This window comes from Nymphalis io, chromosome 16 (assembly GCF_905147045.1).
Source record: "Nymphalis io chromosome 16, ilAglIoxx1.1, whole genome shotgun sequence".
Lineage (NCBI taxonomy): Eukaryota > Metazoa > Arthropoda > Insecta > Lepidoptera > Nymphalidae > Nymphalis > Nymphalis io.
The window spans coordinates 7,902,392-7,917,929 of NC_065903.1; the positions used below are offsets into that span (position 1 = coordinate 7,902,392).

At 32.3% G+C, this 15,538-nt stretch overlaps 2 protein-coding genes across 3 annotated transcripts in view; one reads left to right on the top strand and one right to left on the bottom strand.

The window, feature by feature from the left end:
- LOC126774210 (heparan sulfate 2-O-sulfotransferase pipe) overlaps positions 1-9,786 on the top strand; it is a 61,483-nt gene extending 51,697 nt beyond the window's left edge. The window contains exons 5-10 of the mRNA XM_050495624.1: positions 62-275; positions 1,998-2,136; positions 4,143-4,299; positions 8,610-8,734; positions 8,875-9,029; positions 9,283-9,786. Of these exons, the coding sequence (XP_050351581.1) occupies positions 62-275; positions 1,998-2,136; positions 4,143-4,299; positions 8,610-8,734; positions 8,875-9,029; positions 9,283-9,503 (1,011 nt within the window). The 3' untranslated portion in view covers positions 9,504-9,786. The remainder of the gene's footprint in view (positions 1-61; positions 276-1,997; positions 2,137-4,142; positions 4,300-8,609; positions 8,735-8,874; positions 9,030-9,282) is intronic.
- A 1,151-nt stretch (positions 9,787-10,937) lies between these two features.
- Positions 10,938-15,538, bottom strand: part of LOC126774196 (glycogen-binding subunit 76A) — a 47,954-nt gene continuing 43,353 nt past the window's right edge. For both annotated transcript variants that reach the window (XM_050495600.1, XM_050495599.1), the window contains exon 2: positions 10,938-13,648. In XM_050495600.1, coding sequence (XP_050351557.1) covers positions 12,029-13,642 — 1,614 coding nt within the window. In that variant the 5' untranslated portion in view covers positions 13,643-13,648 and the 3' untranslated portion in view covers positions 10,938-12,028. The remainder of the gene's footprint in view (positions 13,649-15,538) is intronic.

A 15,538-nucleotide genomic window follows, 5' to 3' on the forward strand; every position in this document is an offset into this window, starting at 1 on the left:
ATAATGTTGTATTGAAAGGCAGATAATTGATTAATTTTAAAATTTTACACATATTTCTTAGGAACGCAGTAAGCCACAACGTACCCTGGAATCAGAGATCACTAAGTCCGATGAAGTGGATCAAGAGTTGCATGAAGAAGTGCTCCCAGACCCTTGGGAGTTAAATAACACGGCCCGCGCTGATGTTGAACTATTGTTCTTTAACCGGGTGCCTAAGGTCGGCAGCCAGACCTTCATGGAGCTGTTAAGGCGATTGGCGATTAGAAATCAATTTGGTATATTTCACATTTTTTTACCGGCTTAAGGGGTATACAAAGTATTGTTGATTTGGAGGGTGAATGAGCAAATGTAATAACAAAAACATGGTTGGCAGCGCAATAAAAAGAGGTTTATAATTCTTGTAGTGCACGTATCTGTATGTAAACGAGACAACTTATACCTGACTACATAAGGTATAAAAAACGCTCCCGCCAAAAAGCAACAGGACCTTTTCAAAATACAATCATTATATTATTACTTGGTGGTTGGGCTTTGTGCAAATTCATCTGCGTAAGCGTAAACCATTAATCACAAAAATATACCGCAAATTACCAAATCTTAAGTGTTGTTGTGTTCCGGTTTGAAGAGTGAGTGAGCTAGTGTAACTACAATCACAAAGAATAAGATAAAATATCACTTGAATACCTATTTGACATAAAATATATACTTGTTTCTATAATTTTCATATGTTGTTCAATTAATTGATTAATTAAACAAAACAGCAAATATAGTTCATCTCGTTCCTAGAGTAATGATATTGTGGAAGCTACATACTATTTTATAAGGAAGGGAGACTTTTTCCGATGCGTGGGACATTTTTGAAACAATATAAAAACAAATAAAATATCTTAATTTATTGACAGTACATATTTATAAAAAGTATAATTAATTTTAAACATCGTCTCACTGAAATCATTTAATATATAGTCGCTAGCGCCATCTACTGAATAATGACCTGAAAAAATATCAATTCATACTTATAAAGTATTACTCGTGAAAACAATAAAGACGAAACACGCGATCAAAACATAAATTCTGCTCTTTAGTTGGTTCATCGACCAACTATCGCGAGTAATTATATTATTGTTGCCAACTCTCACAGTACATTTCACCATAGATTCTTGTATTCTCACTAAAATAATGATATTAAAAGAATGCGTTTTGAAAGTTACATAATATTCAAAGTTATTAATTTAAAATATATTTACATTAAGGACTTAAATTTATAGAAATCAAAATTAAAAATAGCTGTAGTATAGATAAAAAGCCGAGATGGCCTAGTGGTTAGAACGCGTGAATCTTAACCAATGATCATGAGTTCAAATCTAAGTATCTAGATAATTTTCATGTGCTGAATGAAATGCTGACCCAAGAGCTTATTTAGCCCAAGCTTATTTAGCCCAAAGTCTGAGTCTAGCGGTGCAGAAAGACAACAGTGCCAGCGTCTTGGGTACAATGCCACAGGACAATCTTTTAGACGGCGTGTTTCTGCTTTAAATTTGTAACATGTATTTTGTTCTTTTTATTTTTATTTTGTATTTTATAAAAATGTCTGTATACATAACGTTAAAATATGAAAATATTAACTAAGACGGAAATAATATCATGACTAAATGAAATACATTTAAAAAAATTCAATACATTTAAAAAAAGAGTTTGTGTGCATTTGTTAACTTAGTCAATGTTTTTATTTTATCTATTTAATTTTTATTATATAATATTGTTTTGCTGTTGTTAACTGTTTAAATCTTAATTATTATTATTTATAATTTACAAAATTGCTTGTTTACTGTCATACATGAATTAGTTTTAAGTGGAAACTTGATTGGTGTGTGATCGAGTTAACTTGTTGTATAATGTATGTGGTGTATACTGTTTGTTTCCCAAATATAATAAAAATAAAATAAATAAATAAAATGTGGTCTGTGGTCTTTACCGACTAACTTTTTATGGTGCAGGTTTCCACCGCGACGCAGTCCAGCGCGTAGAGACGATACGCCTGGCGCCTGCAGATCAACAAGTGCTCGCGAGTCTTGTATCTGCGCACACGCCGCCTGCCTCCTACATCAAACACGTTTGCTACACAAATTTTACAAGGTATTCACAATATATTATTATTAATTGTAGTTATGTTGTTGTAATTATAGTAATATTGATGGCCTTACACTTTAAGGGTTTTTATCGAATAAACCTTATAATTTAAACATTCAATTTTTTTTACTATACGATAATAGTATAATACAATAATGAGTTATAATCATCGGAAAAAGCAGAAATTGAACAGTTTTATTTGATTTCCTTTATATATTGTAAAAATAGCCGTAATAAAATTGGCGTCTTAATTAATTTTTAAGAAGGTAAAATTTTAATGTATTTTCTATTCTGCATCAATAAAAACAAAAATTGACTATCCGTTACTAAAAAAATATTAAAATTATAATATTTTGCAATAAATAAATTAGGCGCGAATTTACAGATTTCTAACCACATATGCACACACAACGGCTTCCGCTTAAAACATCATCTTTATCTTATAAATATTAAAATCATATTAACACTATTAGAATAAGCAACATTGCTGAATTGCTAAAATTACAAAACTTTCTCTAATGCATAAAAAATGCAACTAGTGTAATTAAGAACATACGCTAGATAATCATTTCTTATAATAAAAAATAAATTGCAAGCATCAATCAAAATATAACCGTCGTTGTCGGCAGAGGTTACGATAATTATTACAATGAATATAAGCGCCAGCATATAAATCGAAACTAATAAAATAAATAATCCTATAACGCCGAACGTTTTTAAATCCTCATCGGATTGTGGGCATTATTTTAGAGAAACGATTTCTGTTTTTACATAGAGCATTTTAAACAAAGTATTACGTGCATGGTCCTAGTGGATAATTTATTCAAATTTATTTTATCTCGTTACAATGATAATTTGCATTTAAAACAAAAGTTCTTACATATATCCTTAATTTTTCCTTATAATTTCTAAGCATTTTATATAGATACCACTGTGTATCTGATAGAATTATTAAATTTTAATATGTTATTTTTATAGAAAACCCTTGTAACAACATCCATACATATTTGTTCATGTTAATTATGTTTGTATAATAAATTAACGGATAAAACCCACTTATTAGGAATATTCTACCGTCCGTGTGCTGCTGTTTATCGGTTTTGAAGAGTGAAAGAGCCAGTGTTATATATATACATCAGGGGATATAACATCCTAGATTACATGGTTGTAAGCGTATTGACACCAATGTCTTTAAGCGTATGTACGTACCATTTACCTGTCTGCCTATACCTATCATGCAGGCAAGCACAGGTATTTGATATAGGATAAAGAGTTTAACCGTAGTCAAAACAGTCTCCATAAATAATTTTCATTTGCATCATTATAAAAGCTCTCTAGATCTGTATTACGCTCTACATTTGAATATGTACCTTAAATAACCTCTAGTTTTGAAAGACATCATTGCGATTCAAACTAAATCTAGCACTAAAATTCACACACACACATGTAATCGTACCTATATGATTAATGATTATCGATATTAATGTTACTTGCATTAATTCCACGGATAATTTAACAGTCACCCACCACACAACCGGATAATTACGTTTAGAAACTGTTCGAGTGCTCTTAAATTGCTCTATTGTTAAGACCCAAATGGAAATTACGTTTTCGTTAATCTATAATTTTAGTTCCTTTCTGTTTGTATATTGAGTTTTTCAATATTTGTAAGAGTAACACCAAGTATTCTGTGTAAATATACAAAAAAAAAACTTAGACATAACGTGTCATCGAAAAAGAGTATTATTTTCGATAATCATGCATTAGCTGAATAATATTTCATTAAAATATTTGTAATTAGATAGAACACAATCTTAAATTATGATATAAGTAATAATTAGAATTAATTCCTTGTGTACATATTAAAAATGGATGCGGGCTGCCCAAGATCGGGAATGCTGGCTTTCGTCCAGCAGTGGACGGCGATAGGCTGAAATAAAATAAAATAATAAAATTATGTTACCAAACTTAAAGGTATAATACTATAAATGAAATGAATTATTTATTTTCAGATACGGTTTTCCGTCGCCGATCTACGTGAACGTAGTACGTGACCCCGTAGAGCGAGTTATATCATGGTATTACTACGTACGGGCCCCATGGTACTACGTGGAACGCAAACGAGCCTTCCCTGATCTGCCTTTGCCTGATCCAGCGTGGCTGAAAAAGGTCAGAAAACGTTATTTATAATTATACCAAAATAAATATAAAATGCAATTTCTTGATTCTTTTATTATGGTGTCACGTTCTACTGTCCAAGGATGAGTGTAAGGATAAGTATTTCACAAACATATTTTAAACATTTATCATGGAATTTTTGCAAGAGTGCACATATATTGGTTTAAAACAAAAGAATATTAGAAATGCCCGTTTTTCCTAAGGAATTATTAATATTCCTATTTACTCCTCCAATTAAACGTACTGGATGTGTTAGGAGTGGGGAAGAGCCCAAAGAGTCAGGATCAAACCTACGATTTCTACTTCAAACAAAACATATGTCATGTTGTGGCATTACCCCGTTGAATCACAATTCCGATTATCTGATCAAATGTTTCAACTACTTATGTAATATATCGATGTTTTCAATGCAATACTTATGCTGCTAGATGCGTTTTAACTTCCGTTAGGAACCTCACATGTGTATAACGTCATGCAATAATTGGTCTTGTGGTAGCGATATAGTAGCAGCAATTAATATTCATTAAAAATATTCCTTTCTGAAGTTTTCATCTGCCAATCGCTATCTAAAGTGAGACTAATGCTGTGTTCCTCACGCCAGCTGGATCCACAAACAGAATCGGTTCGTGTAATCATCCAAAGATAAATCTTATTTCCGTAAGAGCAAAAATCATTTTGTAATGGCTCAATTCAATTTCTTCCAAAGTGAGGAATCATCATTCATGCTGCGAACTTCATTCCCCGTCAGTTGTTCATTAGCCCCGGTCCGCCGACGCGGGCGTCAATTTGCAGATCAATAGGCTAACAATCAGTCACGCGCTGCTTCTAAAGACGCTTCATACTGCAACACCGGATGTTTTTATGAATCGTTTTAAATGACTTGTGAACCTTTCTTACATTATTAACACGATAGTCTTCAATGTTCGATGTTCGATTGATACTTGATATAATACTTTACCATCGGTTAAAAATGAATTAAAGAAAAGAAAGAAACTATAAAATATTGAACACTTATAATATAAAAAGATTTATTCAAAAATGTATTATTTTAACTATAATTAAAGTATGGGAATGTATGGTATGCGTTAAACTGAGGTTGCCCTAATAATACTGATCTACGAGTAAATGCGTAAAATAAATGCAATTTCTCAAACTAATAGGATTAGGTTGCCAGCGGCGTTTTCTCTGCAATGGTCTGTCAGTTGATATTCATTTAAACACAAACGCTTGTTATGCGTTCCCATATCATTTCGCTATTTTTAAATCTTTTACTTTATTACAAATACGAAAAACTGAAAAATAAATTATATTGGTTAATGATTCAATTAATTAAATATTTGCATGGTTTTATGTTGTGATGATTCAACTTTGTTGAAGTGTAATTAACTACTCCAGTTTCATTTACGATATTGATCGAAGAATGATTGACATGTTTCGGGAAAACTGGTTCCCATCATCGTGGAGCAGACGCGTGAAATAACGTCGCCGATGAAACTTAACGTAAATAACATAGCTAAGCTAAACTTCATCAAATCAAGGTTCATTTAAGTTATAGGAATTAAATTTAAGAAAATAATTATGAATCAATTTTCAATAATTTATATACTCATAAAACAGACACATTTTTATAAAAACAGAATTATTAAAATATCAGCCGAACTGATCTCCTAATACCAACCGTATTGTACTTGTATAGAATTTTATCGACTCGGGAGCAGCGAACCCTTACACATTCTTTTATTTTTTACAACCTGCAAAAAAACTGATATCTTTTCGGTAGCGACAAATTGGTTTTATTGATCGTGAAAAATATTTCTCTATAAAAACATATTAACAAATTGGGCGTTAAGGTGACAATAATGATCGACAAAATCTGTCCTTTATGCTCCAATGTAAAAATATTATTACGTTTGATAGATTGAATTGAAAAGGATAATATTTCTTTAAGCTCGTGACTCAAAAGAGCCCGTGACAGATTACTATTGGCAGTTAATAGACTGAGCGTGCGCGGTCACTATAAAGATCTTTTCAGATTGATGACCAATAAGTAAGATTAATCTTTAATTAGTAGTCAATCTACGGGCCTTTAGTTATGCATTTACAATTTCATAAAGATTTCTATTTTTAAAACAGTCTTGCATTGGCGATTAAAGGAATGTATAATATTTCTTACAGTGCATATGGCTATGGGCGGTGGTGACCATTTAAAATCAGGTGGCCTAATTGCCAGTCCGCCTTCCAATATAAAAAAAAATCTAGATTTCTTAAGACCAACATTAATAATTTTTATTTTAGTCAATATTTACCACCTGCTCATTTCATAGGTCTTTAATATATTGTTATAACATTAATTAGTATTGGAAAAATAAATCAACACCGACTACGGCTGCACGTGGAGCGAAGTTTTTTCTAGTTAATTATTCTTCTATTGTTAAACAAAGTGTTCACAACAGCTATTTATTTTATACAAACAGGACAAGGCGAAGCGAGGTGAAGGCAAAAAATAAATTAGTTTTGGTGGAACAAAAAATATGATGGTCTAATTAGAGTTTCAAAAATCATAATAATATATTTTCAGTTACCTTTATTACTGCGGCGATAAAACAATATAATAAATAATAAGCACCCCGTGTATTTTAAGTAATACATTTTAACACGCGTTAAGAAGCAGCACCATCGACAACAATCTAAAAAAAAAAATAACTAATTTATACATCCATCTTCTTGAACTGAAGTATCAACTGTAACTTTGCGCACTTATTTAATCTCTCTCAAAAACTGAACCGATCCCTGGAGTACTGAACCAAGGACTTTATAAAAAATTATTAAAAAAAAATTGAAAAAAATAAAATTAATCGTTTTGTGTAGTAGAACAATCTACCTGCTAGGAATGTAGAAAATAAATAATGTTTACAATTTTGCGACAATATTAGAAATTAACAAGAGGTAATAAATAATAGTGTAGGTAAAGTTTCAGTACATGATGCTTTATCCAACTTAAATGTCCTTTGGAAATGAAAGGCACAGTAGTGTAACAAATGAACAATTACCGGACACTTGCTCATCGTGTCTCGATCCTTAAATAGGAGAGGTACCCAGTTTCACTCCTGGCGACCATTTGCTCCTTGGTCAAACGCAAGCATCTATCACTGGAGACCTTTCCTTGCCGAGTTTGGTAAGTAATGTGATTAAAAGTGAGAGATGAACGGAGATAGGAGATCTAAATGCAAAACTAAAACAAAAAACACGAGGTAAGACTGTTTTTCGGCCATACTGTTATAGAAATATAAACCATATAGGCGATATACATACTTTTATGCTATGATATGGAAAATAAGCAAGTGTGTGGTCATAGCTTACAATCTCGGAACATGCTATATAATAGGTAATCAAAATAAAAATCAAATTGAGTATTGTTATTGAATATCCAAAATTATCTATATAAACGGTCTGAGTAACGTACTGTTACTTTACATTCTCGTGAAATGTAATAAATACTAACAGAGGATCTATTAGTATGTATTACATTCATTCTTATCACATGTTTTAATAAAACACTCATAAATAAATAAAAATAAATAAGAAATGGGGATAATCAAGAAATGTCTTGTATAAAAACTGTGAATGATTTTGTTCTCAAGAAAAATCAATTTCCGCTATTAAGAATATCTCACAAAAGCTGTTTTTTTAAATACATTAAAACGTAGTTAAACGCACTAAAATAATATAAATAAAAACTTAAAATAAATTAAATACCTTCCGCTTATTGTTAAGGAATCGAAGACGTGCGTATCGAAAGTGGCTAGTTTTTGTTTAAACAAAGCCAAAATACGTGATGTTCTTTCCTGAAATATTTACTCGATGACGGCCTTGCAAAAGTATATAATGTATTTGACCTGTAATCAAAAATTCATGGTACAGTTTTAACTTTTCAACTACTTTGTTTTTTAGGTAAATGGAAATAATGACACGATGTAAATTGTATTCAATAATCATTATTTAAGATTTTAAAAAAGAGCCTTCAACATTTACCATTACGTAGCCATACTGCACTATGATCTCTGGTTTGCTCCTAAAAATGGAATTTGCGATACAAATGCACCGCTGCATCTGCGCTGGTGTAGCACCAGTACGGCTTCAGTGGCGTTTTGCAGTTCTATTTATCTATTAAATTGTCCAACATAGTTTGTATATTAAAAATAACTTGCTTGAAATTTTTAATTTAGCATAAAAACATACCTTCGAAAGGTGATTATTAATTATTAATTTATTGCTATTAATTTATTTATTATTCTTTACAGGATTTTGAAACGTGTGTCTTAAGCGGCGATCGCGAATGCCGCTATCTGGAGGGCGAGACACACGAAGGTATCGGCGACCATCGCAGGCAAACCTTGTTCTTCTGCGGTCACGACCCGCAGTGCACGTGAGTATGCAATCTCTCATCTTATAAGTATAAATTATTATAATCATGAACCGCCCTTATTAAGAACAAAATACGCTTTATGCAGTGGAATACACTAGCATATTTATTTTAATAGTAATTAAAAATAACATTTTTTTCAGGCCATTTAACAGCCTAGAAGCTCTTCAGCGTGCCAAGCGCGTTGTTGAACAGCAATATGCTGTAGTGGGTGTGCTCGAAGACATGAACTCCACCCTAACAGCCATGGAGCGGTATATACCGAGATTTTTCCGTGGCGCTTTGCAAATGTACTGGGGTAAGCATATAATAATGAACTTTTGTATGATTTGGAAGTACTTAATGGCTCCTCCTCTAAGATTGAAAAAAGGCAATCACTTACATTTTATCTCTTGTGAGTGAAAGGCCATACAAATGTACATTATAAGAATTTTGCCAACAATAAATTAATTAATATTTATTTTAAAACATTAAATCATACTGTGTCAATTAAACATGAATATAAGAATTATTTCATTGATATGATACATAATTGTATACATTCTTTGCAGAAGAACTCAATAGATTCAATCGTATCAATCGCAACGCCTTCAAGCCTCCCGTATCGGAAGCGGTTAAGCAGATAGTCCGCGCGAACTTCACGCGAGAGATCGAGTTTTACGAATTTTGCAAACAAAGACTGCATATGCAATTGAAGGCACTCAAAGACTCTACCATTACACTGCCTGAGCCTACTAACACAAGAACAGCCACTAATTTTAATATGCTATAACAACTACAGCGAAGACTGCTTGTAAATTTATAAACGTAAGTTTAAGAGTATAAACTATTCAAAGAGGAAAAGATTTTGATAAAATAAAATAAGATCGTGGAGTTGTTAATTATTATAAAAAAATGGAGGAGATCCAAAATGACAACTCCTTGTCATTGTTGTTGTTAATAATAGTATATGATACGTCGTACTTTTTAGTACTAGTGACATCTATTGAATATTCACTAAACTATATACTTTTGTAACCTTAGAAAAGCCATCTGCCCATTTTTGATTCATAAACATTTAAATATTGTTCTTATATCGCCAGGTTCTTTACTTATATGATTTTACATATAATTAAATTTGAGAAACAAAAAAATCAAATTCCGTTATCATTTCTGTTTTTGAAATTTTGCAAGATTTAGGAATCTATTCCATGTCTAAGTATTATTACTTATCTCAACTTCGAAATAAGACAACTATGAATAGGAGATGAGCATAGGACCAGTCCCGTATCATTATGAATCACGCCAAAATTGATAAATTTGGCATATCACGTTTATAATAATAATTAATCTACAGTAACAGCCTGTTAATGTCCCACTGCTGGGCTAAGGCCTCCTCTCCCTTTTGAGGAGAAGGTTTGGAGCTTATTCCACCACGCTGCTCCAATGCGGGTTGGTAGAATACACATGTGGCAGAATCTCAATAAATTAGACACTTGCAGGTTTCCTCACGATGTTTTCCTTCACCGTTAAGCACGAGATGAATTATAAACACAAATTAAGCACATGAAAATTCAGTGGTGCTTGCCCGGGTTTGAACCCACGATCATATTATATACTACATATTATATACTACATAAATTGATGTTTTATCATGTAATAAAAAAAGGATATTTATGTATAATGTGTTGTTGACGCTTTTAGAAGACATCGTCAGTAATACCTACATTACAAGTAAATATAATAAGAGGCGCTATTATTAATAATAATATCATTTTTACTTTATTTAGAAACTTATTTTGTATCTACAACTATCCACCAGTTTCAGATAGGTGACCTTTTGTACAGTATATTTTTTTCTTTTAATTCGAATTTAGCTGATAGTTTATTGTGTATATGTTACTTTATTTACTAATTTATTTACTGTATCATTCAATAATTGTGATATGTTTAGTCTTTAAACGATATTGTAAAATAAAAGTACATCGCAAAATGTTAAATGTTTTTTTTTTGTATTTCATTATGTATACATATATAAACGATTCGGTAATTATAAAGCGATATAAGTAACTTTTTTTATTATTCCATTATTATTATTATTTGAACTTATTAAATGGAAACTTTTTAATTGTATGTAGAAATTATGGACAAAAATATATTAAACGTATTATTAATTATAATTATATTAAAGATTATGGCATGTAGTGATAAATTAAAAACCAAGCTTATGATATTATGCACATTCATTTATTCGTAGATTTATTGCTAAAACAGGTGTCAAAAATAACAATACTAAAAAAATCCAATAGAATAGCGTTTCCGCGTTTATAAAGTAATCAATAATATGGCCACATTACAAGATTTCAGGTACATACAAAATAAAAATCATTGTTATAAATATTAATAATAATAATTTAATTCCGTTATTTCTATTAGTCTCATTTTAAAAATAGAATCTCAAAATCAAATATACTCGTAACAAATAATAAATCCCCTGTATTCATTATGTATCGAGTTGTCATGATTCTGTATTTAAAAAAATAGAAAATATTACATCGATTTCATAACATTTTACATTACCTACTTAGTACAGCACATACAGTATTAGGGTTGACAGTAAGGACACTTAATTATAACTGACATCGATGTAGACAACGTTTGTAACAATTCATAAAACATCGTAAAAAAACTAACAAGTATAATAATTCTGTAATATAGTTTCATATTTTTTATTCGTATATTTATTTATCTAATTTCGTAATTAATGTGACTAAAACCTTGATAACTAGTTTTATTTTCGAGATAAAGATATTTAATATGACTAATAGTTTCGTAAATTTTTTTATTAAAATATTAATTAATATCATTCAGAATTTATCTCTCGATCTATATACAAAGAAACAGTGAGGGCGGCTCGCACCTCGCTCGGCACACTCTTCAGTACCTACTATTGCTTTTTATTGTCCACAGGGACGATGTACTACAAATTAATAGTACATACAAAAAATTCTACAAATAAACATCGTTACGGCAAATGGCACTCTAAACGAGTCAAACGCTCATGTTTACATATCCTACGCCTAAACTAAATTGTATATCACAAAAGTTATACGAAGCCTCAATAATTTAAGTTCATATGCAAACGAACAATATTGCAGCCGCAATTTATACAGGCACAGGAATGTGACCGGCAACGGGCGCTTCCGCGAGCCTCTCTGCATACACACAGCTGGACCGAGACGTGCCGGACTCCTCGTTCCCGATCGTTCGCCACCGACGCTCAACATAAACGCTACACCTTTCGCGTTAGGCACTAATTCAGTAGAAAGACGGGTGCCAGTCCACGGTAGGGTGGAGCGTCCCCGGCGATGATAGTGCAGGCTGCGCTGCGCCGAGAGCTAAACAATCGAAACAGTAGTTAGTTCCATTGTTGCTGTCCCAGAATTGCTGACCTTTACATTGAAATCTCACTGCCAATTCTAATCTTTGTCCGGAAGAAATGCAGGGTGCGTACAAAACAAATTGAAAACGATCTGAGTAACCATCGCATGAACCTTGTACATAAGTTGCCTGTAGGTCTGTGTAAGTTCTCCAACGGTTCATAGTGTAGCGAATGTGAACAGTCTTATGAAAATCCAAATTTCGTACTCGCACTGAGCCGCAAATTGTGACATGGACTCCGTCGCAGACTCTTGAGCTTTCCAAGCATACAGTTTGTTTTTCTAATTTCTCTGTTACGTCACGCGTTAGTTGGAATAAAGGAACTAAAGTTAATGCACCGAGTCGCGGTGGAGGTCGCGATGGTGGTGAATTATGAACGTCACAACCAGAGAGATCATCGTACGCAGACTTTGGAATAACTGGTATTTCATCCATAAACGTCTTCACATCTGCCAAGTCGAGCCCTAGCACATCGGCGAAGCGCACAATTTTTTTACGACCCGGAGTACCAGGGGGTGTTTTTCCTGTTTTTAATGATGAGCAACGGCGTACTCGTTGTGGCTTATCATCTTCAGATTCATCTTCTGTTTTAGTCTCAGCGTTAAGCAACGAAGGGTCAATTTCAGGATCAGGTGATAGGTCTTTATCAATAGGAACTTCACTGGTAACTATTTCTGTTAGCCCATTACTTACACATATGTTAATTTCGTTTAAATTCTGATCACCAACGCTTGCTGTTGACATTTTTTCTTGTTCGTTGAGGGTCTCATTGTCAGTAATTGATACATCTTCAAATCCTTCTGTTATATGATTTTTTGTAGATTGATTCACTTCATCAATGCTAACAGAAGGATCGCTTTTCGCTGATTCAAATTCAGGGTCGCTGTCTATGGCTGAATTTAAATGTGGAATCAAACTTCGATCTGACTTTATAACTGAATTATGTTGTATTGCACTATCGCTTTCATCGCAACTATTGTGTCGGGCACAACCTTCAAAAGTTATAGGAGAATATAAGGGCTTATCAACGTGACCATTTTCTTTCGATCCTGGTTGGAGCTTAACCGGTGATTCTGTATAAAATGCTGTTGAAAATTTAAATCCATTCTTCCCCTTGTCTGGTTGTTTTAGCATTAATTTACTTTTCTCTTTAAGTTCTGATTCGGTATCGACATCGTAAAATGGCGGATCTCTGGTTTCATTTTGCCTTTCTGAAAAAGATGACTCAAAGCCATCAACAGGACTTGACGGACTTTCGCATTCTAATTCAAAATCATAAAGGTCCCGTTGCGAGTGTGTGGAACTGGAAGGTCGATGAGTGGAACTGTCCCCTGTAGAAAGCCAGTTATTTTCACAGCCATTCTCCTCTGTAGCGCCAAGACTGCGTAGTCGTGAGTGTAAGTCCCGAGCGAATGCAGCGGCCCGACCGCGACACGACATCGGGAGCAAAGATGTCAGACCGCACTGTGATCCGGCACGATCACCGCTCATCTGCGTCTGAAAAAAACAAGAAGCAACTTTACTTCGAGTCCTATTATTAAAACATATTCTTAATTATCAACATAGTTATTATGATAATCAGCTAAATTTAAGTAACACAAAATTAATGAAAATGTATCCATAACTAACTATGAAATAAGGCACTTTAGATTAACATTTCGCTCATAACTGGCAAGACTTAAAAAGCGAATGTCAAATGTGAACAACCTCGATAAGATAACACACGCAGTTAGGATCAGCACGCATACTCTCTAGATAAAGAGATGATAAATGAAATATCCCACTATTTATAATATTTTATTTATATTTTATATTTATTTGATATCGTTTTACAAAAATAACATATGTATCACTTATGTTAATATGTGTAATCATTTATTTTTATCTACAATTAAAAAACGATTACAAAATTTTATTTCTTCTTCACCACAATTACATTTTAATTATACCCTTAATCGTATCTGATGAACAGTTATTGCTACATATTTACATTTATTTTAGTTTATTGTTATGATTTTTTATTAGAATTTAATTTATAAGATTGATCGGCTTAATTGTAAGTTATTGTCCTAATTAATTTGATTTGAGCGAGCCCTTTTTTCTGAGACCCCGTGCTGAGGACCTTGACCGCGTAGTGATTAGATTGATAATTAGTAATTTTCAACGTTACTGATAACACGATATTTATTAATAAGCTTAAAATACTTTGACATATACACCAGACTATCTTAGATTCCGTTCAAAAATCACAAGCTGAGTGAATATAAATATCTGTGACAGAGGAAAGAAGTTCATTCGTTTATTTATGGAAGATATTAGGAATTTGTAGATCGTGTAAATAAATATTTAAGATATATATGTAATAAACTATAATATATATATATATATAAATTGAAAGCAACTAAATGTTGTGATTTAATTTATATATATATACTAACAGATTTACACGGATATTCATTTTATAAGCCGAAATGTATGATTTATTGTACCTAAGTAATTGTATTTAAGAATATTATTGAAACAAAACTACGTTTTACATGCGGGCCCTTTTTACTGCTATATTTATATTTACTATAAATTTAAATACATTTCATTCATGTGATTCTTTAATCAAGGTTTCGACATATATGTATATGTACTTTGAACAGCCTCGTATTTTTATCAAGGCGAACACAGACCTTGGCGATGGCGGGATGCAGTTTAAGTTGTTAATTAATTGAGAAATTAAATGTTAATATACAAATTCGCTTGGCACTTTGGCTTTTAATAAAAATACAACGTCATATTTTTTTAGAAGAAAATTGTTACCAAACTTAAACAAACGTTTTACTGTCGCTTGTTCGCTTGTACATCGCAATTAAGATCAATTCTCAATTGAGCGAAATACGCAATGCTCTTACGTGACAGACGTTCTGATTCCCGGCATTTTTTAATAAAAACAATTTTGTTTATACATCGTACAGTGCAACGGAGGCCTTAATGTTATTTATATTATATGCAATGAGAATGACGAAATCCACCTACGACAACACGTCACGTGATCCATAGAGCTGCCAAAAGAAATATACGGCGCGAAACAGAGACGGCTTAGAAATAACCGAACAGCGCGAGACTGCTGAGTATGTCGAATGACGATTTCCTGCGGATATAATTTTAATGTTTTTTGAATATTTCAAAGTAATAATAATAAAATGCTACATACAATCATATTTCCGCACTATTTTATTCTATATTATTGATAATTTAATTCGACTTCTATCTATTGCAAAAAATATGATATGTGTTTTATGTGAATGTAGATAATATATTTCTACATCAATCTGTTACACAATAAATTCTCCTTGTCCTAGTATTTTACTTAAATTATGAATTAATAAAAGAAACTCT